This window comes from Melanostigma gelatinosum, assembly GCF_949748355.1.
Source record: "Melanostigma gelatinosum genome assembly, chromosome: 4".
NCBI lineage: Eukaryota > Metazoa > Chordata > Actinopteri > Perciformes > Zoarcidae > Melanostigma > Melanostigma gelatinosum.
Window position 1 is genome coordinate 27552451 of NC_136637.1, and position 27460 is coordinate 27579910.

General features: G+C 43.1%; 2 protein-coding genes across 3 annotated transcripts in view; both read left to right on the top strand.

Moving 5' to 3' along the window:
• ddr2a (discoidin domain receptor tyrosine kinase 2a) overlaps positions 1 to 22869 on the top strand; it is a 28398-nt gene extending 5529 nt beyond the window's left edge. The window contains exons 2-17 of one of the 2 annotated variants that reach the window (XM_079266682.1): positions 6714 to 6828; positions 13623 to 13725; positions 14344 to 14575; positions 14785 to 14932; positions 15542 to 15644; positions 17030 to 17213; positions 17300 to 17540; positions 17765 to 17830; positions 18037 to 18173; positions 18301 to 18511; positions 18618 to 18850; positions 18940 to 19067; positions 19225 to 19422; positions 19505 to 19739; positions 20309 to 20458; positions 20548 to 22869. In XM_079266682.1, the coding sequence (XP_079122808.1) occupies positions 6747 to 6828; positions 13623 to 13725; positions 14344 to 14575; positions 14785 to 14932; positions 15542 to 15644; positions 17030 to 17213; positions 17300 to 17540; positions 17765 to 17830; positions 18037 to 18173; positions 18301 to 18511; positions 18618 to 18850; positions 18940 to 19067; positions 19225 to 19422; positions 19505 to 19739; positions 20309 to 20458; positions 20548 to 20679 (2583 nt within the window). In that variant the 5' untranslated portion in view covers positions 6714 to 6746 and the 3' untranslated portion in view covers positions 20680 to 22869. The remainder of the gene's footprint in view (positions 1 to 6713; positions 6829 to 13622; positions 13726 to 14343; positions 14576 to 14784; positions 14933 to 15541; positions 15645 to 17029; positions 17214 to 17299; positions 17541 to 17764; positions 17831 to 18036; positions 18174 to 18300; positions 18512 to 18617; positions 18851 to 18939; positions 19068 to 19224; positions 19423 to 19504; positions 19740 to 20308; positions 20459 to 20547) is intronic. The other variant, XM_079266683.1, reaches the window with a different exon arrangement.
• A 161-nt stretch (positions 22870 to 23030) lies between these two features.
• hsd17b7 (hydroxysteroid (17-beta) dehydrogenase 7) lies at positions 23031 to 27051 on the top strand. Its single transcript, XM_079267008.1, has 9 exons — positions 23031 to 23167; positions 23969 to 24175; positions 24296 to 24388; positions 24522 to 24636; positions 25872 to 26066; positions 26170 to 26283; positions 26387 to 26443; positions 26522 to 26620; positions 26712 to 27051. The coding sequence occupies exons 1-9, from the start codon at positions 23133 to 23135 to the stop codon at positions 26790 to 26792; spliced, it is 996 nt and encodes a 331-aa protein (XP_079123134.1). The 5' UTR covers positions 23031 to 23132; the 3' UTR covers positions 26793 to 27051.
• Positions 27052 to 27460: the final 409 nt, after the last annotated feature.

Genomic DNA, 27460 nt, shown 5'->3' on the forward strand with positions numbered 1-27460 from the left:
GAGCTAACCAGTCGGGTCATTCTCTGCTTAGGTAGACATTACTCCTCCACATCTTTACATAGATAAATGTAAAACTATGACATTCCTACCAGCCTCAGCTGTACTTTGTGTGTTTGGAGCTAATTGTGATGTTAGCATGCTAACATGCCAAACTAAGATGGTGAATATGGTACTGTACCTGCTAAATATCACCATGTTAGCATTGTCATTGTATGTTAACATACTCAAAGCACAGCTGTTCTGAAGCCTCACTGAGCTGCTAGCATGCCTGTAAACTCTCTTAGTCAAGATACAAAAATATCAATTGGCTAGAAAAATACACGACACTCATTATAATGTGTATTCATCAAGAATCCAACATGCGTACTGTTGATATACTTTGTTTAACATAAGTGTAGTGTCCAGATGTGATGAAGATGTTGTACTACAAACTAACTTGTCACATTGTTATTTGAATGACGTGAAAGTATTGTAATTACATTTCCCATTTGAAGTCATACTGTTCAACAGAAATGATGACCTGTGTTTGACCCTGGTGATTATGAATAAGTAGCCTCAGACCTTTGAGTCTTCCACCTCTCAGACTCCTTGGTGTCCGGTTGTGAAGCCTTCAGTTGTTCCTGACCCTCCACTGGTTGCTCCCTCTTCTGCAGAGGCTCATGTAAAGCCCCAAGTGTTGACGCTGTTGTGTGTCTGTGTGTGTGTGATTGAGACAGAGGCTGGGAACAGAGCCAGGTAAACCTACCTGCGTGTTGACTTTACAGGCTTTCCCAGGCTGCTGGACCTGGTGGTAAACCAACGTTACTCTGTGCACCGGGCTCGACCCTCCAAGGAAAATCTGATTTATTTATACAAACAAAAAAGCCTGGGAAATCATAATATAAACTGCCGGAGGACGTTGCAGCAAGCTCTCACCCAATGCATGAGAGCGTTTCTGGGGTGTTTTAGAAAGCGAAGAGTTGGATTTCTGCAGCCCATTCGCCAGGAAATAATGTTGGTATTGTACATTTCTGCATGTTGAATGTTGACATTTTTCCATCCGGTCAGAGCAAGTGATGTAGCATAGCAAGCGACCGCTATTGAAAGTGATAATGACTGTAACTAGCTAGAAAATAAGGTTAAGTTGAAGGGGTGGTAGATGGGTCAACAAACACTGGAGTTTCACCCGGGAGACCGTTGTTCGTGTCCCGTGTGAAACAAAAACTTAATGTTTGTTATGCGTATGTTATACTTTGTTACGTAAAGTTACCTGAGATAGTCTGCTATGGGCAGTTGTTATAATGTTAGTTACGTTGGGACGGTTGTTGCATTACGTTGTTGCGCTACGTTGTTGCGCTACGTTGTTGCGCTACGTTGTTGCGTTATTATTTGATCCTTTTTCTAACCGTATCCAAAAAAAAAATCTGCCTAAACTTAACCAAATTTTGCATTTCTGAAAGTTTGATGAAAACTATTATCGGTTCAAACATTAACATTTAACGTGTCCGAAATTGTTGCCAAATTGTTTTCTGGTGACTGGGTTCATGCCTGTGTGTGAAGTTTTCAAAAAATTGTTATTTATGACCTTTCGTGTGAATAATATTAATTTAGAATTCCAATGCATTACATTTGTCCCTCTGATTAAAACATGTAGGTGCAGAACAGCAGACTACAGGTATCTCTGTGTTGTTCTTGGTGAGCTCTGTGGGCTCGTGGGTTTCTGAGTTGAGGATCTGCCCTTCACCACTTCCTGAACTAGCCAAGAGGGAGCTGATATTTATGGGGCGCAGACCTTTTTTCTTTCCCCCCCCCCAGAAGAAGAACTTTCAGTCAATAGTCTATTCAGTAACATTCTGCTCCAAGTCGACACAATAAACTCTGCGTGCTGCCTATCAACATTTGGTGTTTATGATAAGCTGAATTCAAACAAAGGTCCTTTCTGTGATACTTAATGTCTGTCCAGTCTGAATGGTGCTGTGATTGAGCACTTAAACATATCTGTGGCTACATCTACAGACAGATATTAGTCGAAGTGAATAACTGACATGGTAGATATTGTTTTTAATGTAAAATGGCATGCCATAACTCCCACTGGTACGACAGTAATTTGCCACCACTTTCAGTATCATTTACCACATATGGTTGTGTTTTTGCATGTGATCCTCTGGGAGAAAGTAATGGTTCTGTGAACGGCTGTCATGCTATAACTTTCTGTATGAAATGATTTGTATCTACAGGAACGTAGGTCTAGCTGTTATTATTAATATGCTCAAATGGATTTCACCGTTTTCTTCAGCCTCTAAATTATCAACTTTAACTGTACAGCATATTAAGTTTGTATTAAGTTACTCCAAGGAACTTTTATACTTTTATTTACAACATATAGTCTGAGGTACAGCACAGCAAAGGTCTGACCTGATATGAAACTCAACGTTACGTCTCTGTCCTTCACTGAACCGACAAACTGGTGAAGTCACGATGTTTTTATTCTTTTATTTTCTCATTCTTCTCTGCGTCTTCTCATCTTCGTGGATCTGCTCTCACAGAACAACGTGTAACACTTTGACTTGTGTTTCACGAGAAAATGCTCCCATGGACCTCTGAAATGTGTCAAACACGCTTCTCTACTTTAAAGGACATTGTTTTGATTACTTTCAGCCCAGGTTTATTTTTTTGTTCCTTTTCTGAAAGCTTTTCGAAGTGTCAGTGGACCTGACTGGTTTATTTTGATAAATGTGACCCTGGAGTGAGCTGTGTTGAGGCAGAGCCTTTCATGAAGGCTAGCTGTTTGGAAGATGTGAGATCAGAGTCGGCCTGAATTTAGAACAAGACTGCGGAGCGATGTTTCTTTTCACATCTGACTTGGTGAATTAAGGGTTTATTTAGACCAAACGAGAGTTTCTGATTGTTGGAACAGTAGAAAGACCAACAAAACGGTTAATGAGTTTTATTTTGTTTCTGTCGAGTTTGAATGTATGTTACGATCATCAGTGAGGTGAAAATACTGTTGTCTGACTGAAGTCTGGTAGCTTTGAGGAGAGCATGTTAATCAATTAGAAGTGTGTTTTTAGGACGGCTAACAGCCCATTCCTGTCTAGTTTACTGTGTTAGCATGCTAACAGTTGCTTATTAACCTACTAAGAACCAAAGTGGTGGACGGAATGACGAACAAACATGGCCATCCCTCGAGCCACTCTGCTAGTGTGGCTAAAAACAACATTTCTTATGTTATTTAGTTCATTATAGTGATTGTCTGCACTTTTTATCAGTGCGAACAATACTTCAACAATACTTTTTTGATGCCGAAAATCCCTCATTAGACACGTCAGACAAAAATACAACTGTTCTATTATCAGTGAACATATTCACATTATTCTCAGGATGTGTAATATTCGCAGGTTACCTGCCGTCACCATGGTTACAGACCTTACCTCAATCAGTGAAATCCAAACCAAACGTTGCCTGTCTGCTGGTCTTGATGAACACATTATTTAATCAGCTGTAAAATACCAGACATACTGCACATGGAAGGATTTATTTCTCTGGTCCAGAGTATGTGCTCCTGCGTGCTTATTAAAAAGGGCCCAGAAGTCGAACCTACTTTATATCTAACTGTGCTTTGGTCTCACATACAGGTGGTGAAGTCTACTGTATGTGACCTCGATCTCCTGTCTTTTTCCTGCTTCGTCTCTCAGGAGCGATGAGAATACATTGAAGGGGTTTGTGCAGCTGGTCCTCGTTGCGGTTCTCTATCTCAAATCTCTCTTTTACAGTTACTGCTGGTGTTTTCAGTTCAGAAAAATCTCTGTTACTGCAAAGTGTAGCTGTTGAAATAATAATACGTTTATTTAGTTATACCACCTCTCATAGAAAATTCACAAAGTGCTTTACAAGAATAAAATATGAATAAAAGATTAGAAAAGAATGAAATAAAAAACATAAAACAGTAAAAACATAAATAAAACATGTTGAAACCACACAAAATTACAAACACAAAGGCCAGTTTGATTTGTTGTTTATTATTGGTATGAGGTTTTTTACGAAACGAGAGAACTTATGTGCAGAAAAACTCAAGTTTGATGAGCAAAACAAACAACGCTTCTTACAGTTTTCCCCTTAAACGCTTGAAATATGTCTTTGGAAGTGAAATGCATAAAATCTTCCTGCTGTGTCCCTGTAAGACGAGAACGGAGAGAAGTTTCCAGAACTGTGAACCTGTGCGTGTTACTGCAGCGCTGCTGACTGATCGGACTGATCGGACTGATCTGACGCTACTATAACAGAGGCCAGTGGTGGAATAACAGCTGTTCCCTTCATAGAGGTATTGAAAACACAGCTGGATCCAGAGGAGGAGGCAATACAACTGATACACTGGAAATCAACTTTCCAGATTTTAACAATCACTAAATCATGACCATGGCCCGGCCGCACACGCTTTTAATGCATGTTAGTGCACGTGAGCATTGCTTTCAGAGATATGTCCTGCACTTTGTTTTGGACTTGTGAAAGGAGTGGAAATTCCTTCATGAAAAGTCAAGAGAATTCATCCTCTGGGAACCATGCATGTCTAGGTTAGTTTAAAATAATCAATCCAATAGTTTTGGGATTTTAGACTCAGAGACTGACCCACATCCCCAGTTCATGGCATGTTTTAAAAACCGTGAGCAGTCATGCAAAGCGTATGTGATTTGCAGTAAACGGGCTGAAACAGGCAAACACACCATTATGGTCCTTTGAGAGACTCCAAATGTAGAACCAAAGGTCAGTCCTCCTCCCTGATGCAGCACAAGCAGCCTTTACATAAATGTTCTCCAGCACATGGCAAACACATTTTTTTTACTTCCATATGCACACAAGCCATCAGGTGTTTGTGTTTCATTAGCAAAGGAAAAGCCAAGAGGAGTGAAGCTTAGTAAAGAGGCGTCTCAGTGGGAAGTGGCTGTAATCTGAAGCTGCAGGAAATGGGAGTGAGAAAAGCAATAAGGTTTTGCGTTAAGGCACAAAGAAAGAGGCAAGTCAGACCTCAATCAGTGTCACGGAATTCAGCGGGTGGACCGTCAACGCTGCTCACATGAGATTAGTTTGAGGTCGACTTGACTACAGGATTACTTCGAAGGTCCGCTTGAGCATTTGGCTCTGAATTCAAGAGACTCAATTTGGATACGCAGCATTTATCTTTCGGGAAAAACAACAACATAAATTTTGTTTTTCATATTTCCAAATGCACATGTCCAATCATTGTAGCCAGGCAATATGGAAAACAGAGGAAATTGTTCTTCAAAAACCGGTATCTTTACAAAATCAAGCCTGCTGGTCAAAAATAGAGCTCAACGAGCTCAAAATCAACAGGTCTGGGTTTGTTTCCCACAGGCAGCACATGTGAACCTGCACTTCATATATGTCAGAGGTTAACTAGAGCCGACACAGTCACTGCTGGTGGAGACCCCCTGTTGGACACAAGCAACAAGGGAGAAGCATAGAGATGATATATTTCAGGAATAACACTGTACAGTGTCTGACATGAGATTGAACAGCGTGTGAATGGAGGCCTGTACTGTACTCCAGTCTTGTCCCATTGACCAGACCGCCGAGCAGCACGCTGCTGATCCTTCTGTTATTTCAATGGCGAAACATCAGGAAAATGTTGTATTTGGCCGCTGACGAAGACCGGGAAATACACACAGATACACACAGATACACTGATATATCTCTCTGGGAATATTCCCACAGTGCTCTGGTAGTTCTGTTTTGTGTCATGTGTATTTGGGTTTAGATAACTCTGCTTTGTTGATGGCTTTTAGGATTTACATTGGAGTTGTAGCACTACAATAAAGATACAAAGCAGCTAAAAGAAACCACATAGCATTTGGAAAACATAAACTAAACATAGAGGTTCTCTCTATGATATTCAAAGTATATATATATATATCACTGGTTTCTCCAAGTAGTTAACTGTGCCATGGATCAGATAGCTACACTAAGCTGTTTAAGTGAAGCAAACTACTGGATACTTTTGCTATAATGTGTGTGAAAACTGAACACATCCTTGTCCCATTGTCAACATTTAATAAGAATAGTTGTATGTGAAGTCACCAAGGCGGAATGCATTTCCTTGTTTATCTGGGTTTCTTTTTTTAAACTCTACATCACAAATAAGATGTGCACGGAAACAAGTTTAAACTGGCTGCTCTGCTGGGCTGTTGGACTCAGTGGTCAGCCGGAGGCGGCTGGTTGGCGCTGCGTCGGTGCAGCTGAAGTCTGTGACTCGGTGCCTCAACGTCTCTTTCTCCCCTTCCACCATCATTTCTTCATGCATCAGTTCTTCCTACAATTAGTGTTTATTTTTGAAATTATAAAGTTAGAAACATTTTTTTCTTTAATTGCATATGAACTGAAGCTCTTGCATGGTTGACGTAGAAATATCAGTGCTGTTAGAATTTAATAAGCCTTCTCTCATAGAGTGATAAAGCACCAAATAAATGGAAATTTCAGTTTGGTGGCAATCATTGTCTTTTATTGAGTGAAATAAAAAAAACACGCTTCCAATTAAACTCTTATTTTCCCCTTGTGTATGCAAGCAAATGCTTAGTTCCCATGAATACAGAGGAGTAAATATAAAATAAACTGTTGTCCTCGTGCTAACATTCTGAGCTATTTTAGCCTTGTGGTCAAACTATATATCCAACTGTGTATCGCTCGTTTGCGTGACCTGCTGCGTCCATCTTGTCTTTCAGATTGGAAGTCTGTCTCCGTGCAAGTGTTTCGGGATGAAGCACCTGTGGGACGTCCACTTCCTCCTGCTCATCCTCCTCTACCTGTTAGGAGCCGTCACGTCACAGGTCAACCCAGGTCAGTGCTGCAACACGGGAGGGCAAACTGCATCGCTCATTCTTCTGTGTTTGTGACTTCGGTCTGCAGTGAGATCATATTCAAGGGTTTGTGAACACTGTAAAAATAGTTTGTTGGCAACCCAGTCGCCAGAAACAATGTTGGCGCTGCACATTTCACTTAACCGTTGAAAGTCGACGTTGCTGATCCAAAAATGTGTTTCATATCAGCCTTGTATCACGCTTGCATAAATGCACAGTGGTTAACGTTGTGAAACAATGAGAAACAATTTGCGAGATAGATAAAAACTATGTTGATCCCACAGTCTTAACCAGTTTATTGAGTCTCTTTCTGCCCCTCTTTGTCCTTCCACATCATGGTTTGTGTTCAAATCATAACATCACAGGAGCAACAATGTTACTAGCTCGTTACCAATAAATGTTATACGTAACCATACGTAACAAGCGCAAAGTCAACGTTAACTATTGGTTTCATGCGGGACACGAACAGCGGCCTCCTGAGTTAACGTCCTCACATGTTGCACCAGGTAACGTTCACTCACAGGTGCTCAGTACACTAAGTCACTTGCTGCGCGCCACTCACTGTACGACGTCACATGATCTGACCGAATGCAAAGACGTCGACTTTGAACGCATCCGTGTTTTTGCAGAAACTTACAATGCCGACATGTTTTCCCGGTGACTGGGCTGCTGTCGGGTTTGGTTCTCCAGTCCAGACTGATTCTGGCATTGGATAAGTGCCGCTCTGTGGGAGCCATGTGGTCCCCGTCTCTCTCTGCTTTGTCCTCTTTGATCCCAGCATGCCTTTCTCCAGCTCTCCCTCGCACTGCGGGTCTTTTTTTTTAAGCGTCAATGAAAAAGGACCACGAATTCCTTTAACAAGGAAATAGAGTAGCAACACTTGGTGGGCAGAGACTGACTCAAATAGGAACCGAAGAGTTATTATTGAAATTGTAGAAATTCAACAGATATTTGCCAGTAAAAACCCTGATGCGGCTCGTGTTCATGACTTCAGTCTCAAGGCTTCTGTCATCACGCTGAGTTTTCTTTGCTGCTGAAAGGATATAATGAAGGATCATGTGTGCTCAGATCAAAACAGCAGTTAATGATGATTCATGATGGTTTTGGCAGAGAGGTTCAACTCAAACTCTACAGGTCACACTGACCAGACTCTGCCAAGCAATGTTTGAAAAAGAAAGAAATAACAGTGTGGGGGGGACGCCCCCATCACTTCCACATCCTCCCGCCTCACTCCCCCACTTCCACTTTCAAAATAAAACTACTGAGATTACATTCTACACTGTTATGATACTGTAAATCCAATTTCTTTTCTTAGAGTGTATGAAAATAAAAACAAACATGAGGTCACGATGACAGGACCGGGTTTTTTTTCTCAGTCAACAGGACTGAATAAAAAGTACAAACATCACAATTTTTTAAAGCAACAGCAAAACAAACAAAAAAAGAGAGAGAGAGAGAGAGCGAGAGAGAGAGAGAGAGAGAGAGCGCTGAGAGTTTTAAAAGGAGTTTTAAAAAAGCGAGGAAAGAACATAAAGAGGGTGAGCGAGATAGAGATCACAGAGAGCGTTTACAGAAGGAGTTCCAAGTTTGCATGCTGTGGTTACTTTTCATGCGTATGTTTCCTTACTTACATATGTGTACAAATATGAAGAGCTTCATTTCTGGCCAATGTAACCAGATGTGAATGTACAACATTTTCTAACAGAATCTTCGATCTCGTAGCATTCAGCACCAAAACGTGGATGAGGCATCTTCTCAACCACACTTAATTGAGAAATTGAGTGTTTGACCCTTGTGGGAGTGACTTTCTTTGCTCACTGTGTTTTTGTGAGTGTGTGCGTGTGTGTGTGTATATCTGCTCGCATGCATATACCCGCATGCACACGCATACTGTGGATCCAGCTATCCCACTGGAGTCTGTGGCTAATGCATACCAGACATTCTGACAGCAGGAAAGTCCATTGAAATAGGCTCTGTCTTTCTCCCTAGCTGTGTGTGTGTGTGTGTGTGTGTGTGTGTGTGTGTGTGTGTGTGTGTGTGTGTGTGTGTGTCAGTATTTGACCACTCATAAGTCATCGAAAGCACTGTTTGTGCGTCTGATCATGGTCAAAGTTCAATAAGTTCACCATTCAAGACAACGTTTTGTGTCTGTAATCTGACCCAAGGGATTTCTTCACTCAGCTATTATTAAAATGAATAATAAAAAAAATCACCTCCAGTGTCACTAAAACAGCTCAAATCTCAACCTGCTCTGATATATGGAGGCAGGATATATCCACCTCTAATTCTGTCTCATGCTTTGGTTCTGCTGCATTGAGAAGAGGGTCATTTTTCCACGGGCTGGAAATATTCATGGCTGAATTTAGTGGAGCTGAGATGATGAGTGGGGCCAACTTTCCCCTGTTTAAAATTCCCAAGCAATGGAGTTATACCATCCCTGTCTTTCCCATTTCTCTCGTGAGTGGGCGAACTTTATTTCACTGTGGAGGGGAGTGGGGGGGGAGAGGACATGAGCAGAGCAGCCAGATATCAAGCAGAACTGTTATTGTGAAGTAGTTTAGAGTAAACCTTGAATGAACCAACGAGTGAATGAATTCATGGACATCAGAACATTTTCTTTGAATCATTCAACTATATATCAAAAATATCGATGAGTGCAGCTTTAAAGCAGCTGCTTCCAGAGGATCTTAGATGTCATCCGGTAATTTCTACTTGTGGCACACAATGTGAATGCAATGAAGCAGACAGTAAATATATAAGCAACACAACCAAATCTGCCCTTTGACAGACAGATGTTATGTAGCAGATGTGAGCATCGACTTGCATGAATACACAACATGTGTGTGTGTGTGTGTGTGTATTTGGAGCCAGCGGTTGGACAGCAAACACTAGAGAACAAACCTGCCTTTCAGTAGTCGGGGTGCGTTAAAAATCAAGAGGTGAGAGAGAAGGTTTGGTCCATTACTCCTTCATCTCTCTCTGTCTCTCTCCATTCCTCCAACCACACAAGGCTGGTATTTTTCCACCTTTTTTTTCTGGGGTGATATTTTTAGATACTGTGGCCAAATGTTGAGTTTGAAGGTTGGTGGTGTGTGTGTGTGAGAGAGAGAGTAGAGGGGTAAAAAACCTGTGTGTATGCATCCAAACGAACACACACTCTCCTGCCCCCACGGCTCCCCCAGGGGTCAGCTCTGAGTGGGCTGGGTCGATAAATAAACACAGCAAAAACCAACATTTGGAAGAGCGGTCACACATCCGGCACGATATACTGCAACCCGTCTCTCCGACGCTCTGCAGGATGTGGTGTAAGACTCTGATAATGACTCCCTTTTTCATCAATGATGTCCCAGGCAGCACTCCGTGTTGCCCCTTACCAGTAATGTTGCGTCGTTTGTGTGCGTATCAATGTATTTGTCTGGCGAGACTTCATAGAAGAATTACACACCACCTCATACCACGTGACATGCACGCAATCATCCCATCATTTCCACTCAGGTTACGTTCACACTGCAGGCAAAAGTCTTTCAAACCTGTTATTTGTGTGCAGAAACAGCAACCAGCCAACAGTTTGCTGAGGTAGCGATGCGAGCCCAAAAGAAAAGCCCACGTTTCAGGTCAGAAGGAGAAACTGAACGACTTTTAAATATTTGTATTATCTTAGTTATTCACAGGGCTACGTGATGGGGCTTTCTAAGTTAATCGGAGTCGGCAGGGCTGCAGAGGTGTGGACTCGAGTCACATGACTTGGGCTCGAGTCACAAATGTGATGACTTTAGGCTTGCATGTGTTGCGTATGTAGGTCAGTTCAGGGTCTGATATTGGCCCCCAAAATCAATAATGTGAACAGCCAAACAAAAGTCACAGCCCTAAGGCTTTCAGTGTGAACAAAGCCGAAGAATACTTTGTGTCTTTTTGACAGTGCGTCATCCCGCTGTGTGAGACTGTGGGAGTAGAAGAGGAGACGCTGCACTGCGGCCATCTCTTTCTTCGTCCCTGTTTACTTTACCTCGGTGTGAATGAGGCTCGTGTGCTGCTTTTCTGGCTCTCACGCCAACCACCTCAAACGCTTTAACCTCTGGACCAGGCGGCACCGACGTCAGATACAACATTTCAGCTGCTTCGTGCCAGTGACGATCACTCCAGGGTGAAGAGGGCAGCACTGAACAAAGGTTAGAGAGGACAAGATGAAAGGAGGACAGAGGAGGAAGCGAATGTGGACATCTGGAAGAGTTTTTGTTTGCGACTGCTTCAAACTGTCACTGTGCCACTGCCGAGACGAAGCCCTGCGGGTGCGTGTGTGTGTGGTTGCATCTACGCCTGGTTTGGTGTGCACGGACAAGTGAGCAGAGCATCGCGGGCCGTCAGCGTCGGCCCCAAAGCTTCAGGGGATTTTTCACGTCTTGACTTTTTAAGCAAATATTTGAAGGAGATCAAGAAAAAAAGAAGAAGAGAGAAAAAGAAGGATACAAAAACAAAAAAAAGAGCAGGAGAGAGACAGAGAAGGCCTTGAACCTGGAGCGCTGCTGTTGCTGGCGTCTTCTCAAAGGTTTTCCTGTGAGACAAGGGGGCCAGGCTAACGGGGCCAGTTGGCTTTTAACTTCCGCCTGCAGCTCCGCTGAAAGCCGCTATCGCATACACACAAATCAAGTTTTTTGCCAAAAGGCTCTTTCATCCATAAATGAGACTAACTAGCGGTCACATCCTGTGAGGTGTGGTCACTGACTATGTTTGCATGCACACTGTTATGCCACTATGACCTCCAATGTTATTCTGAATGTAATACGTAAACAGCATAATCCGTTCGGATAATCTGAATTAGGCCTTATTCTGAATGTAGCATTTTCAGATTAAGCCGTGAGTGAGATGCCGATGTTATTCTGGTTTTAGGAATATTCTCTGGACATGTGCGAAGCGTCGGTGAGAGACGCACGGCCTCCTGTTTACAACCAGCTCGGGGTGCTGTACACAAATGAACTATGGCCAACCAGTTTAGAGTAGGAATGCATACCCAAAAGAGAAGCCCACATTTCTGGTTTGGAAGGAGAAACACACCTATTTTTAAACGTTGTTATTGTTTGAGTTCATTAAAGGGAGCAGCCGTAGAACGTACGTCAGGGTTCAAGGTGTAGACTCAGGTCACGTAAACGAAGAAAAGACTTGTTACTCGACTTGGACTTAAAACCAAATGACTCATGACTTTTCTTGGACTTGAGCCTTTTTTTAAATACTTGATACCTTCCCCCACAGCCCGAAGATTAAAAAGTATGTCGTTTAAAAAGTGTGTCACGATTCAGTTCATTTCCTAAATCAACGAGCATTGGCGCTGTTCATTCCCAGCAAGTCCACACTTGATTCTCCGGATCCACTTTGGTTTGAACCAAACCGACAGCATCCAATCAAGTGGCGGGGGAGAACCATGAAAAACGTTACGGTACTGAGCACAAAAATGATATCAAACATCAAGTCGTCCACGAACAAAAATACATGCATCAGTCAAAAAAATAAGAATTGCAGTGTGCAAAAATTCATACTGCAGACGAAGATGGCATTACATTTGGTGATGACAGCATTGTGACTTGTTCAGGACTCAAAACTTGTGACTTGTCTGTCTTGACTTGGGACTTGTAAAACAGTGACATGGTCGCACCTGCATGTGGACGGAAATATAATTACAATATAATATTAATATTACATTCATTTTCATTCAGCCATGTGAACAGCTCACTAGGAATATTGTCTGTTTAAGGAATAAGGACAAAAGCATGTAAACGTAGTCGAAATTAGGCCCAAAAACAAAACCAACCCCTGTAGATAACACGTGAAAAGGGACAAAAGAAAAGAGCGGAGGGAGAGACCACACAGGAGGAGTGAGAGGAGGACAGAGAGGAGACATGAGGGGGTGGACGGACATGCAGGAAGCAGAGGACATATTGCTCCTATTGACCGCACGGTGGGGGCGTGATGGGCTCAACGCTGCCAGCGTTACCACACACACTCACACACACGCACACACACACATACAGTTACAACATGTACTTGATACCAGCACTGTTTGGACTGGCAGAAACACTGAATGGATCCAGCTTATTATTTCAATAAAGCGACCACAATATGAGTGTGGACATACCGGTATGTGTGTGTGTGTGTGTGTGTGTGTGGTACTCTCACATCACCACCCCACCCCTTCATCCAGCACTATCCATCACGTTTTCGCAGGTTTTCTTTTGACAGGAGCTGGGAATTAAGTCCTTCTGTCTCAGAAATGTCCGCGAGCGTCTGGTGAATGTTTGAGTTTGGTTTCAGATTGTTCAACGCCGACCAGCGCTGTGGTTGGTCTGAGAGAAGTTGGGGGAGCTGCATGATTCAGAGTGTGGTGATAATCCAGTTCGCCTTAAATACCAGTGGTGGAACGAGAATATCCTTAAATAGAAGCATTGTGATAGACTCGATGAGCTAGTAGGAGTAGTCTTATTAAAAACTACTCAAGTAAATATTTAAAAAATGAGCCACTCAGTTCATTTTTATAAATAATTGTCAGAAGACCCCTTTAGGTCTTTAGGCTTCTACTTTTGACGTGCAGACGTGAGAGTTTAATCAAACGAATGCCGCTCGTATAACGTAAGTATTTCCCAAAAACTTCCAGTACGTTAGAATAGAATTACTGCTTTTAGAATGTACTGCAAAAAAAGCATCAGTGAATTAACAACAGCACTTGTAATTGGTCGCTCATCTGTTGACCCTCCTGACCTGATCAAACACGTTGTTGTGTCTCAGGTGTGTGTCGGTATCCTCTGGGCATGTCAGGAGGGCAGATACAGGACGAGGACATCTCCGCCTCCAGCCAGTGGTCCGAGTCCACCGCTGCTAGACACGGCAGGTCTGTATCTTTCACACACACACTCACACACACACACACACACACACACACAGACACAAGCACAGACACGCTCACACACGTGCGTCATAGTATGTTAACCCTGATAATGAGTGTGTGTGTGGGTGGGTGGCTTTTACTGCAAAGGTGCTTGAGCCTGTTTATTTGCAGTCAGCCACAAACTGGGGTATCAGTTCTACTGACAGCCACATGATTAAGGAGGCATTTGCGTGTGTGTGTGTAGGTGTGTGTGTGTGTGTGTGTGTGTGTGTGTGTGTGTGTGTGTGCGTGCAGCAGAACCTGGGTGGGCCTTCAGTATGTATCAGGATAAGGATGTAACACACTTTCACCATCCATCCCGGCTGTGTTTTTTCCGTCCCGCCCAGCTTCCCCTCCTCACCCCTGCAGTTCCTTTGCCCAAAATTAACACAAATTCACGACTTTAGACTTCACCGAGATGTTTTCATAAGTCCACCACCGCACTCGCTTTTACTTTCCTCTCACCTTTTTCCTCTCCATCCTGTTCTACTTATTCTTCCTCCTGGCTCTCCTCTCTTTCCTGCTGTAATACGAATATTAACATCCACAGTTATTGTCTCTCTCTCTCTCTCTCTCTCTCAGGTTGGACTTTGAGGAGGGCGACGGCGCCTGGTGTCCGGAGATAACGGTGGAGCCAGACAGCCTGAAGGAGTTCCTCCAGATTGACCTGCGCTCGCTCCACTTCATCACCCTGGTGGGCACCCAGGGTCGTCACGCGGGAGGCATCGGAAATGAGTTCTCCCAGATGTACAAGATCAAGTACAGCCGCGACGGGAGCCGCTGGATCTCGTGGAGAAACCGGCAGGGCAAGCAGGTACGTCTTCACACTGGCTGGGCCTTGATGTCACTGTGTAATCAATTTTACCTTGATAACAAACTTCTGATGCAGATGTTCTGATGCTCATCATGGCTGTGTTTATGGTCCTAAAAGAGATTGGACTGATTGGTCATGAGGTCATGGGTCGTTCTCAATCACCGGTGAGATACTTCATGAGCTGAAGGTGCGTTTGTTTCGACCCGCAGGTGATTGAGGGAAACAGGAACGCCTACGACATCGTGCTGAAGGACCTGGAGCCGCCCATCATCGCTCGCTTCGTCCGCTTCATGCCCGTCACGGACCACTCCATGAACGTCTGCATGAGAGTGGAGCTCTACGGCTGTGAATGGCTGGGTGAGCGGTGGCTGATGATGATGATGATGAGGAGGAGGAAAGAGAGGATATGTGAGGATGGATGAGCGAGGAAGTGCTGAGCAAAGATGAGCTTAACTTTGAGCTAACGATAGAAAGGATCAGCTGACTCTCTGACACCTTCAACAACCCCGATGGACACAACAGCAATCATATCAGTTACTAGATGTTGAGTAACCACTTTAAATTTACAGAGGTTTTGTTTGGTATCTCATCAGATGCCGGCGCTCGGTTGGTGGCTTTACCCTTCGAACAGTGAGGCTCTAAGTTTGGTCAAATTTGAGATCCAATCAAAGACAAAAACCAAGTGAAATATGAGAAAAGCAACAAAAAAAAGTCCATATAATCTGATAGCTGAAGCTTTGTGGGCAAACAGATTGTAAGTTGAATAAAACATTTCTTCAACTGTCTGAAAACATTACATATTCATAATGGAAAGTTCTACCCATGCACAGGGCCTCATTTTTGGAGCTGAAGCTTCAAACTACTGTTTTTGAAACAACCTTCTGTGGTTTTGAGCAGTGCTTCTCTGCACAGCATGCGTTTTTTAGAATGATGGACTAAAAAAAAGTGTATTTGTTTGCTTTGCAGATGGTCTCGTGTCGTACAACGCTCCAGCAGGAGAACAGATGAGCTCGCCTGCTTACCCGGCTTATTTCAACGACTCTGTCTATGACGGCGCTGTCATCCACAGGTGTGTGTGTGTGTGTGTGTGTTTCTGTGTGTGTTTCACATTATTTCCTCCTCCTTCCTGTTTCACCCACCACTACTCTGCTTCATCATCGCTCTCTTCCTTCGTCAGTGTTTTTTCCCGCCTCACCTTGTTGTTGCTCCGTCACCATGGGGACCACAGAGAGAGGTCACGGTGGTTTACTGAGTTCAGCAGTGCCTCATAGGAATGACTGAGTCAACCGTGCTGAAGGCCGGAATGGGCCAGTCACTCTCTTGTTGACGGCGGCGTTTGGTTCATGTCATGGTGAATAATGTCCTCCATGACACATGGCAGGCTTCCTTCTCCATGTGGAGGCAACAGTGCAGAGAGAAAAGAAAATGGCCTTTATTACGAGATCACAGCCAAATGCAGAAGAGAAGAATCGGCTTTACAATGCTGCCACCTAGTGGTAAACGGTTGCACTAATTTACAGGCGCGCTTATGAAGAATCTGCTTTATTGGCCAAGTTTGTGAGCACATACAATTAATTTGACTCTGTATTTCTCTCCCAAAGTACTGACACGGAAATATGATGTTGCGTTAATGTTGTGGTATCTATATTATTATTGTGTACCTTTCTGATATGCTGCTTTGGCAACATTGTTTTTTTGTTATGTGTGCAGATCTTTTTATTGTTTCAATGTATGTTTTAAATCTCCTTTACTTTTGCCTTCATGCTTTTAATGGTTTCATGTGAAGCACTTTGAATTACCTTGTTGTTGAAATGTGCTATACAAATAAACTTGCCTTGCCTTGCCTGGTGCAAATAGTGAAAAATAGTTGTAAATACAATTACTAAAATTTAAAAATAAAGAAAATAAATAGGAAATATAACATTGATATACAAGTCAAGTGTTCTTTAAATTCTAAACAATACAAATAGTGCAAATATATAAATAAATACTGAATGGACTTTATGAGTATGTACAGTTTGTACATGTAGGATTTATATTGACAGTAACAGATGATATGTACATATTAGAAAACGAATTGTGCATTAATAACTGTAAAACTTAAAAACGACTGCAGTTATTGTAGACAGGGTGTAACTGATATTAAGCGCTCATCAGAGTGACGGCCTGCAGAAAGAAACGGTTCTTGTGTTCTGGTTATTTTGCTTGTGTTTGTGTCGTTGCCTCGTAGAGGGGAGAAGTTCAAACAGGTTGTGTCCAGGGTGTTAAAGGTCTGCAGTGATGTTTCCTGGCTTCTGGAGGAGTATAAGTCCTGGAATGGAAGGCCGTCTGGCACCAGAGACTTTCCCTCCGGTCCTGATTGTCTGTTGTTCTCTGTTCCTGTCCTGTTTAGTGGCCGATCCAAACAGTGGAAGTACGATAAAAGGATGTTCCTCTGTGTTCTTTGTGTCTCAGTATGACAGAGGGCTTGGGTCAGCTGACTGATGGCGTGTGCGGCCTGGATGATTTTACACACAGCCACGTCTACAATGTGTGGCCCGGCTACGACTACGTGGGTTGGACCAACGAGAGCTTCCCCAGTGCATATGTTGAAATCATGTTTGAGTTTGACCGCATACGCAACTTCACCACCATGAAGGTGAGGTCTCCCGATGATAGAAGTGTGTTTTTGTTATTATTTTCTTTATCCTCACCAGCACTAAAAGTGTCTTCCTCTGCATCCAGGTCCACTGCAACAACATGTACTCGCGGCACATCAAGGCCTTCCACCAGGTGGTGTGTTACTTCCGCTCTGAGGCGGACTGGGAGGCCACGCCGCTCGCCTTCAGCCCCGTGGAGGACGAGAAGAATCCCAGCGCCCGCTTCATCACCGTCAACCTGGCCAATCACATGGCCAGCGCCATCAAGTGCCAGTTCTACTTTGCTGACGCCTGGATGCTGTTCAGCGAGATCACCTTCCAGTCAGGTACAGACCGAAGAACTGTGTGTATAATCTGTAATTATAGTAAGATCTGTGGTACTTTTACTTTCATATACATAGTTTTACTTCATTTACTTCTGCACGTATTTGAAAGACTCAAAAGTGTATATTATTTGATATTATTAAAGTCAGTTTTGAGGCCTTCTGATTTAAGATGAACAAGTTCATTTCTGATCATCTCTGTGTCATCTGGCCTTTTTTTTTTTTAGATACAGCCATGTACAACACAACACTGGCCCCACCCAAGACAGGACTGCCACCCAACATACAACCAGGTCATTGTTCCCTCCACACTCACACACACTTGATGAATAGTGACAATAGTCCAAGAAGATGGATGTTGGATTTCCCTTTGGCGCGTTTTAAGTCTGGTTTGTGTTGCTCATTCAAGAAACTGCAGTTTTCCGCGTCACTTCCGCGTCAGACGTTTGCCGCTTGATGCAGACAGTCAAAGGTGTCTCTCCTTGTCTCCCTTCCCCAGAGGACGACCCCACCCACAAAATAGATGACAGCAACACCCGCGTTCTGATTGGTTGTTTAGTGGCCATCATCCTCATCCTCGTGGTCATCATCGTCATCATCCTGTGGAGGCAGGTGTGGCAGAAGATGTTGGAGAAGGTGAGCTCAAGTTTAAAAAAATGCATCAAACTGATACCAGCCTGTGCATGTTGAGTCATTTCCATTGAGTCTTCTTTCGGGAGGTGGTCAGATCTGTTCCTTCACCCCCCCACGTCCTTTATTCTAGGCCTCTCGCCGGATGCTGGACGATGAACTAACTGCTAGTTTGTCAATACAGAGTGAGACGTTCGCTTACAACCACAACCAGTCGAGCACAATCATTGAGCAGGAGTCTAATTCCACATACGAGCGCATCTTCCCCCTCGGTCCAGACTATCAGGAGCCATCGCGCATCATATATAAGCTGCCGGAGTTTGCTCAGAGCTCGGAGGAGCCCGGTAGGTGGTAAAAAACAGTTTCACATCCATTTAAACTGATTAACGGCGTGGTCAATCCCTTATCTTGTAGGGATTGTTGGTCACAGTTCCCCATATTCTGTTCCAGCTTCAACCAGCACAGCATCTTCTAAATCCACCACAACCACCGTCGTCCAGGATGGCGCCCCTCACTACGCAGAGGCCGACATCGTGAACCTGCAAGGTGTGACCGGAAGCAACACGTACGCCATCCCCGCGCTGGCTATGGACCTGTTGTCAGGGAAGGACGTTGCAGTGGAGGAGTTCCCACGGAAACTGCTCACGTTCAAGGAGAAGCTGGGAGAGGGCCAGTTTGGAGAGGTGTGTGTGCAGCTTCGTCTTTCCTCCTCTAACTTTAGATGAGCTTAAAGCGCAAAGTTTTAAACGTTGCATTCCTCCTCTCCCCTCAGGTGCACCTGTGTGAAGCAGGGGGAATGCAGGAGTTCATGAATAAGGAGTTTTTATTTGACATCCCCGAGGACCAGCCAGTTTTAGTGGCCGTGAAGATGCTCCGCTCAGACGCCGACAAAAATGCAAGGTATGGACTCCAGGCGCCTGAGTGATCTGCACCAAACACCTACATGTTTAGCCTGTACATGTAGCTGAAACTGAAGATACATCTTGAAATGATAAAGTTGATATGATTATGATTTCTCTCTGTGTAAAGTACTTTTTTTGTGTGTGTGTTTCGGTAGGAATGACTTCCTGAAAGAGATAAAGATCATGTCGCGTTTGAAGGACCCCAACATCATTCGCCTGCTGGCCGTGTGCATCTACAGCGACCCTCTCTGTATGATCACAGAGTACATGGAGAACGGAGATCTCAACCAGTTTCTGTCCCGCCACGAACCCGAGGGACAACTGGCTCTGCTCAGCAACGCGCCGACAGTCAGGTGAGTCGAAAGAAGCGAGTGAGAGACGGCTGCCTATTTGTCTTTGTGTGTTTTTCTATTGTCTCTTTTCTCTCCTCTCCAGCTTCAATAATCTGTGCTACATGGCGGCTCAGATTGCGTCGGGGATGAAGTACCTCTCCTCTCTAAACTTTGTTCATCGGGACTTGGCCACGCGGAATTGCCTGGTGGGCAAGAACTACACGATAAAGATAGCTGACTTTGGCATGAGCAGAAACCTGTACAGCGGTGACTACTACCGCATCCAGGGCAGAGCGGTGCTGCCTATACGCTGGATGTCGTGGGAGAGCATCCTGCTGGTGAGGACCTCGACTTAAAGGAATACTTCACCCGCAAAATGACCGTTTGTGTATCAATTACTCGGCCTGTGTTACTTTGAATTCTTGAAGAAAACTTAGTCTTTCTCTCACGCCCCCATGACGAAATAAGAAACCAAAAACAGAGACGATTCTTGATGAATTTAAGTCAATGGGGGCAAGCTCTCAAAAAACTTGTGCAGCATAATCCAAGTCTTAATCATCCAGTCGTATGCTCACAATTTACCAAACACGTTTAAAATCTTACTACTTAAAAACACTTCGGACTCAGATGGGCAAGTAGCTGTTCATGATCTTTTAAATAGTACAATTTTAACAAATGTTTGTGAAGTCGTGAGCGTTCGACTGGATAAATGAGATAAATGAGAGTTTGTAAACGGACGTTTTGATGTAGTTTACTTCAATTCATCAAGAATTTTCTCCGGTTTTGGATTCTCCGTTCATCGTGGAGGCGTGCAAGAAAAATAAAAGGTGTCTTCACAAATTCAATGAGCACTGGGTGAGTACCGGTAATTGAGCTGATAGACATGTCGCCATGTTTTGTGTCGCAGGGTAAGTTCACCACAGCTAGCGATGTGTGGGCCTTCGGGGTCACCCTGTGGGAGATACTAAACTTCTGCAAGGAGCAGCCCTACTCCCAGCTCACTGATGAGCAGGTGATAGAAAACACCGGGGAGTTCTTCAGGGACCAGAAAAGACAGGTGAGTGTCGCTACAAACATTTCATCCACATGTCATTTAAATAAACAAGTGGATTCCGTGACTTATCTCCTCGCCTCCATGTCGTGCAGATCTACCTGCCTCAGCCTGTGCTGTGTCCGGACTCGCTCTACAAGATCATGCTGAGCTGCTGGAGGAGGAACACCAAGGAGCGGCCCTCCTTCCAGGAAATACACCGAGCCCTCCTGGAAATGCAGCCGTAAGCCGGGGCAACGTTTAATAAGACAGTGATTCCCAGACTGCTCATCTCTGGGAGAAACAATGGTGCAAAGACAAGGGTAGACCATGATTCAGACCCGATCCAGGTTTAAGCTATCCTGTTTCAGGAGAGAAAAAAACAGGATGAGAGCCACCTGTGGGCTCCAAGCTACGATTTTGGAGCCACTGATTCATGGACTTACACTCTGCAAAGATGGACTATAAGACTGTTGGTGTGTCAGTTTGAGCTCAATTGGCTCAATCAGAGCTTTTATAGACATACAGGTATTATTAGAAAACAAATCTATTGTAATGGAGACGTGATTAAGGTTTGGTCGGGACACGTGTTCAAAAAATAAATGTAGCAAGTGACATTCGGCACTTTCAAAAAACGTATTTTGAGTTCATTTTTTTTATTTTCTTTCATATGAGTTCAAATTCCCCATGTTACAATGTTTGATAGGCATTGCTGAGGAACTTTCTTGTGTTTCCTTTTGGAAGACTGCTTGAATGTAGGGGAGGAAACGTGCAGCCGACCGTTACTGTTACATTTCTTTTTATTTCAAGTATTTTCATCTCAGACAAACTCCACACATTTAGAGTGACAAGGACATATTGGTAACACTTTCTATGACGACCATGTCTGTAGTGCATTATGAACATATGTATACTGTGTTATAATCTGTTTATAGCCCTGTAGAGTTATAGCTATAACACTCATACATATGCATGCTTTATAACAATAATTATAACACATTATAAAGCATTATATAATGACTTGTGAGGTCATTTGGTGGTCACTCACTGATTCAAGGATCATAATGTATTCTATCTTGATATCGTAATAAATTATTATCTTTTCATAACGCATTATAATGTGATTATAATATATTTTAAGCGGTCGTTGAGTCCTTTAAGTAAAGGGAAAAAATTATTAAATCTGCAAGAACAACACAATTATTTTAAACTTTACTGAAAGAAAATGTACAATGCTGTATAATTGTTATGATTATTGTTTTAAAGTATTATAAATATATAGTACAATAAGCAGACAATAATGCATTATAAGTATGTTTATAATGCATTATAGACATATAAAGTGTTTCTGAGTCTTTCTCATCTCCCTGCAGTTTTCCTTCTGTGATTTGAACACAAAGTGTATTTGAGTGTATTTTCAATCGATACGTCAAAATCTCAAATAGCAATATTTTGTATTGATATTTATATGTTCATTATGTGTTTGTTCTGTTTATGTTTTGTTGATATATTTGTGGATTAATATTCTCTTTTAGTTTTTGGAGTATCTTATTTGATGTGATTCACTAACTTCACTGCTCACATTTGGGATCTAAACACCAAACAAACTGCTTCCAAAGGTTTGTTTGTTTGTTTGTTTGCCACTGCAAAAGTGTTATTGTCTCGCGTTGATCCCAAAATGAAATATCATTCTTTGATAATTGATCAGATGTTGCAAGATGCTTATCGGGAAAGCAGGCTGTAGTTTTGTTCATGTTGGTTAAACGGTATGTGTTTACAGTCAGCATCATTGGGAAGATGTTGGTGTCGAACAAGTTAATGCATATATGATTATAGTTCGTCTCGGTTGGCAAAGAAAGTGTATTTCCTTTGAAATCAGGAATGTAGAGGAGCCTAATTAATGTGTTTGATTGGAACAGAATGACTGCTTCAGATACGTTTATATTAGCTGACGAAAGGTAACACAGCTAATGACTTATCTATTTTATTTTATTGGTGTGTGCTGGATTCTCTCCTCTTCTTCTCCGGCATACGTCTGTGTATAACTCTCTAATAGCTTGAACTTCATACTGCATACCACTGTTTTCCTGCCACTTCCGCTGTATTTACAGGCTCTAGCCTCTTATCAGAGGCCTTGATCATAAAAGACACTCATGTCTGCCCTTATGCATGGTATTTTCAACGTGTATGTGGAAGTTCACCCTTATTTTTCTGTGTTTCGCAATCTAGGCAAACGATTAGTACAAGTAAGTTAAATATTAATTTTGGAGACACATTTTGGGTGTTTATGCAGAGTGTGGTTATAGTTGATTTCACGATTAGTTTTACTACATTTTTGTACTCAAATGTTTGTTTGTTTTCGGTGAGAATGGCTTTATATACGTTGTCAACAAATCTTGTACATTGATGGACCAAATATAAATAAAATGTAAACTTTCTCTCTCTCTGAGTGCTCCTCCTTTATTCATGAGTTCCTAGTAGCTGATACTATGTGGGCGGTGCCTCGACCTGAGCCGACTGGTATCCGGCTCTCATTGGCTGAGAGCGGTAGCAGTGTCCAATCACAACGCGGGGGCGGGGTTAAGAATATAACGCCACAGGAACTGCTGCACGAGGCGGACTTAGAACTTGTTGCATTCGGCAGTAAGCTAAATGTTGTGTGTTTTCTGTGCAGTTTTGTTTCCAGTTCGGACCAGAAGCTATGAATAAGGTGGTTTTGGTGACGGGAGCAAATAGGTAATGGCGACATTTATCGTTTTTATTATAAAACTCAAGTCTGGCATGTAAAGGGAATGAATTCACAACATAAGAGACATTTCCTCAAGGTCTCTTGCGTCATTTGTGTCTGTTGGTTGACTACAGTGTGGAATGTAACCACTGCGAGTACATCAAGTACTGGACAATTTTGAGGTACTTGCATTTTATTTGAGTATCTCCCTTGTCTGCTACTTTACACTTCTCAGAGGTAAATATTGTACTTTTTTTTTTTTTACTGCATTTATATGATGACCGTACTTTGCAAATGCAGATTATTAAAACAAAATACAACACAACTAATAAAGGATGTACCATAACAGATTTAACTATCCGGCAGTATATAAAGTAATTTACCTGCTGCAAAATTAAAGTGAACACATTCATGCAAGTGCAACAATAATTGTAATTCAGTAATATATATGATTCTGAAATGAACCATTTTGCAGAATGACTACTTTTACTTTTGGTGCTTGAAGTATACTTTGATGTGAATACGTTCCTACTTTTACTTAGGACCTGTTACAGAGTATTTCTATACTTTAGTATTGTTACTTTCACTGAAGTACATGATCTGAACACTTCTTCCACTACTGGTTAATTATTTAAGGCGTGCACATTGTATTTCTCCAATTTTATTTATTTATGTGACTTTTTAAAATCTTTTCAGTATATTTTTGTCACATACGTATGTGGAATTATTTTTGGTCTATAACATAATCAAAGGAAACTCTGTAGATGGCGTAGTAACTGGTATTTCCTTACATCGTTGTCTCCCTGCAGTGGCATTGGGCTGCTGCTGTGTGAGCGTCTCCTCTCTCAGGACACGGAGGGCCTCCAGCTGTGTCTGGCCTGCAGGAACATGCGGCGGGCTCAGGCCGCCCGCTCGGCCCTCCTCGTCTCTCACCCCGGCGCCCAGGTGGACCTGCTGCAGGTGGACACCAGCAGCATCTCCTCCGTCATCGCCGCTGCACAGGAGGTCAAACTCAGGTGGGAGGATGGACTCGCAGCAGCGTGGCACTCAAATGCACATTCACATCAAATCGGCATCAACACAGGCCAGGTTATGTTCTTTATGTGAATACATGTGTTTGTGATTGACTTGTGCAGGTACAACCGTCTGGACTACCTCTACCTGAACGCAGGCATCATGCCAAACCCACAGTTTGATGTAAAAGCCTTTTTCAAGGGCCTCTTCTCCAGGTACTTTGTTGATTTTGCAGCTATTGCATCGGTGGCTTTTTATTCTTTAGCATGTCCAGCCTGTACACAGCATTCTATCTATTCCTCATTCTGCCTCTCGAGAGCTCAGGCTTCCATAATATCTTGATTACAGTCGCATCGTTGCCATGTTTGCCACCGGGGAGGGGATTCTCACGCAGAAGGACTGCGTCACCCCCGATGACCTGCAAGAAGTTTTCGCGACCAACCTCTTCGGTCACTTCCTACTTGTGAGTAACTACTATTTTGGCTACTGAATTATATAGTATTGTATTTATCCACGCATAGAATCTAATACAAAACCGTGTCTCCTTCAGTTTCCCTGCAGGGACAGTCCTACTCAGCTGCTTCTCCTTGATGGAATAAATATAGGCGATACTGGATCCATCTGTCATTGAGCGACGCTGCTCATTAAAAATGAACAGTACTGTTTGAGGCATAAGGTCACTGCGGACAGCATTCTGCCTACGGTGCTTTTGCAGATGAATCGTGACATGTATTAAGTTGCCATCACAGAGAAACCTTCTCAAAACACTTCTACTCCTCAGACAGCTGAAGTGACACGTACTATTTTTGGTAATGTCCTTTTGAAACGGTCAGCAAAGGTTGGCAGGAATTTAACGTTGCTGATTAGTCGAAAGAATCTAAAAGGACTTTATGTGGAAAGAGATGCTTGAAATCTACAGTATATCTTGACCAGTTAGTTTAAAATATATATAAATATATTAGGGGTGTAACGATACGCGTATTCGTATTGAACCGTTCGGTACGAGGCTCACGGTTCGGTACGCATGACGAACCGAATACGTTTGAATAATTTTTTATTGTTTTTTTAACCAGGTAGTCCCATTGAGATTAAAAATCTCTTTTGCAAGATGTAAGTAACAATACTACATAACATTAAGGAGCAGTTTCTGTTTTTTATGCTTGTGTTGCTAAGAAGACACCCCAGAAGATGAGTCACTCAGGTATAGTTCCATCATTGTTCAAAGTCAAAGAATAACTTTATGATAGTTGTAATGAATAAATATATTTTAAAATCAAGTACGTTTCTCTGGCATTTATAGTTTTCTACTGTACCGAACCGTGGCTCCACTGTATCGTACCGAACCCAACCGTGAATTTTGTGAACCGTTACACCCCTAATATATCTTCAACCTTTATTTATACATGGTAATCTGATTGACACAGGGTCTCATTCTCAAGAGTGACCTGGTTAAAACACAAAAGCAATGCAACAGGACATTCATACATTGCAAAGTCCATGGATAATGATTGGATTAAGACGTATAAAAAAAGTGCATTTGTGAGTGGATAAAATGAGTAAAGTCATCTGTTTCTCACACAAATATAGTTTAAATCTCTTAATTCAAATCAGCAATTGTGTAGAACTGTTGTTAAGATGTTTTGATTTTTTTTAATGAGTATCGTCATGCTGTGTCGTTCTCCTGTGTTGTTCGCCCAGATCAGGGAGCTGGAACCGGTCCTGTGCCACGCGGGCCGGACGTCCCAGCTGATCTGGACGTCCTCCAGCAACGCTCACCGCTCAGCTTTCAACCTCGAAGACATGCAGCACCGGGGAGGCACCCAACCTTACAGCTCCTCCAAATACGCCTCCGACCTGCTCAGCCTGGCGCTCAACACGCACTGCAACAAACAGGTCGGCCCTCACACACACACACACACACATGCGCCGTCTCACCCGTGTCTTTTTTTTGGTTTAATCTCCCATGACGTCGATAACTGTGATCCCTGCTCTCTAGGGTTTGTACTCGTCCGTCACTTGTCCTGGTTTTGTGATGACCAATCTGACCTACGGGATCCTGCCCGCCTTCCCAGCCGTCCTCTGGACTCTGCTGATGCCCGTCTTTTGGCTTGTGCGTGCAACTCTGATGTTTTTCAATTCATGATACACACACACACGCACACACACAACTGTAATAAGTCGTATCTGAATGCATCTCTCTTTCGTGATCTCAGATAAGAATGTTCACCAATACTTTCACCCTGACCCCTTATAACGGAGCTGAAGCCCTGGTAGGTAAAACAAAAAAGAACACATTTTCTTCCACAGTTTAGTCAAAATGAATTCATGAATGCTGCTCTTTCTTGCAGCTCTGGCTATTTAAGCAAAAGCCTGAATCACTGGACCCTCAAGCCAAGTACCACAGCCTAACATCTGGTCTAGGAAACAGCTACACGCGTGCACGAAAGGTACGACAAGGAATGCTGAATTCAGTTTACATGATGAAATAAAATAATTCACGTAGTGAGTTTTGTGTCTTTTGTTCCGCTTTTTCCGCAGATGGACATCGATGTGGAAACATCGGATGCTTTGTATGAGAAATTGCTGCAACTGGAACGTGACGTGAGAAAGAAACTGTAGGAAAGACAGAAAGAATCACAGTATTCCTGCAGGACGTGATGCGTGTCACACAGTTCTGGGGTTTGAGAGCATTTCATTCCTGTCTGGCATACATTTGTTTCAGACCTCACAAAACATGGCAGCATGAATACACAGCACAAATAAACAAGTTACAGTGACTATAAGCATATAAGCATGATGTAAAATGTCTGTGATAGGGCAAACAACTAGAGTTGTGTATGTTGTTAGAGTTTGGGGAAATAAAAGTGAGTATCATCCACTTCTTTTCAGTCCATCACTTCGTGAAGAATGATATTACATGAGGGGAGCCACACAGATATGCACACATGGATGTGAAGCCTGGGTCACCAACTTTTCAGGACTTTGTTCGATTTGGTTGCTAATCCCACGATCCTCGCGGTAAAACGTAGTGCAGTCTGACAGCAGACTGTCCGTGTCGTCCCAAAAGTTTACATACGTGGTCTGCGTGAGCCCCTCAGCTGCGGTGTACGGCGGCACCGGCAGATGCGCAACGTTGCAAGCGCACCTGAAATTCCGCTCTGGCGGGTTCGGGGCCGCGCAAACCCAGCAGCCGTCTCCGTGTCCCGCTGCTGGCTTCCCGGTCCCGCACTCCTCCTCCTCTCCGCTCAGCTTCGGGTTGCAGAAAGCCCACACCATCCCGCAGAAGT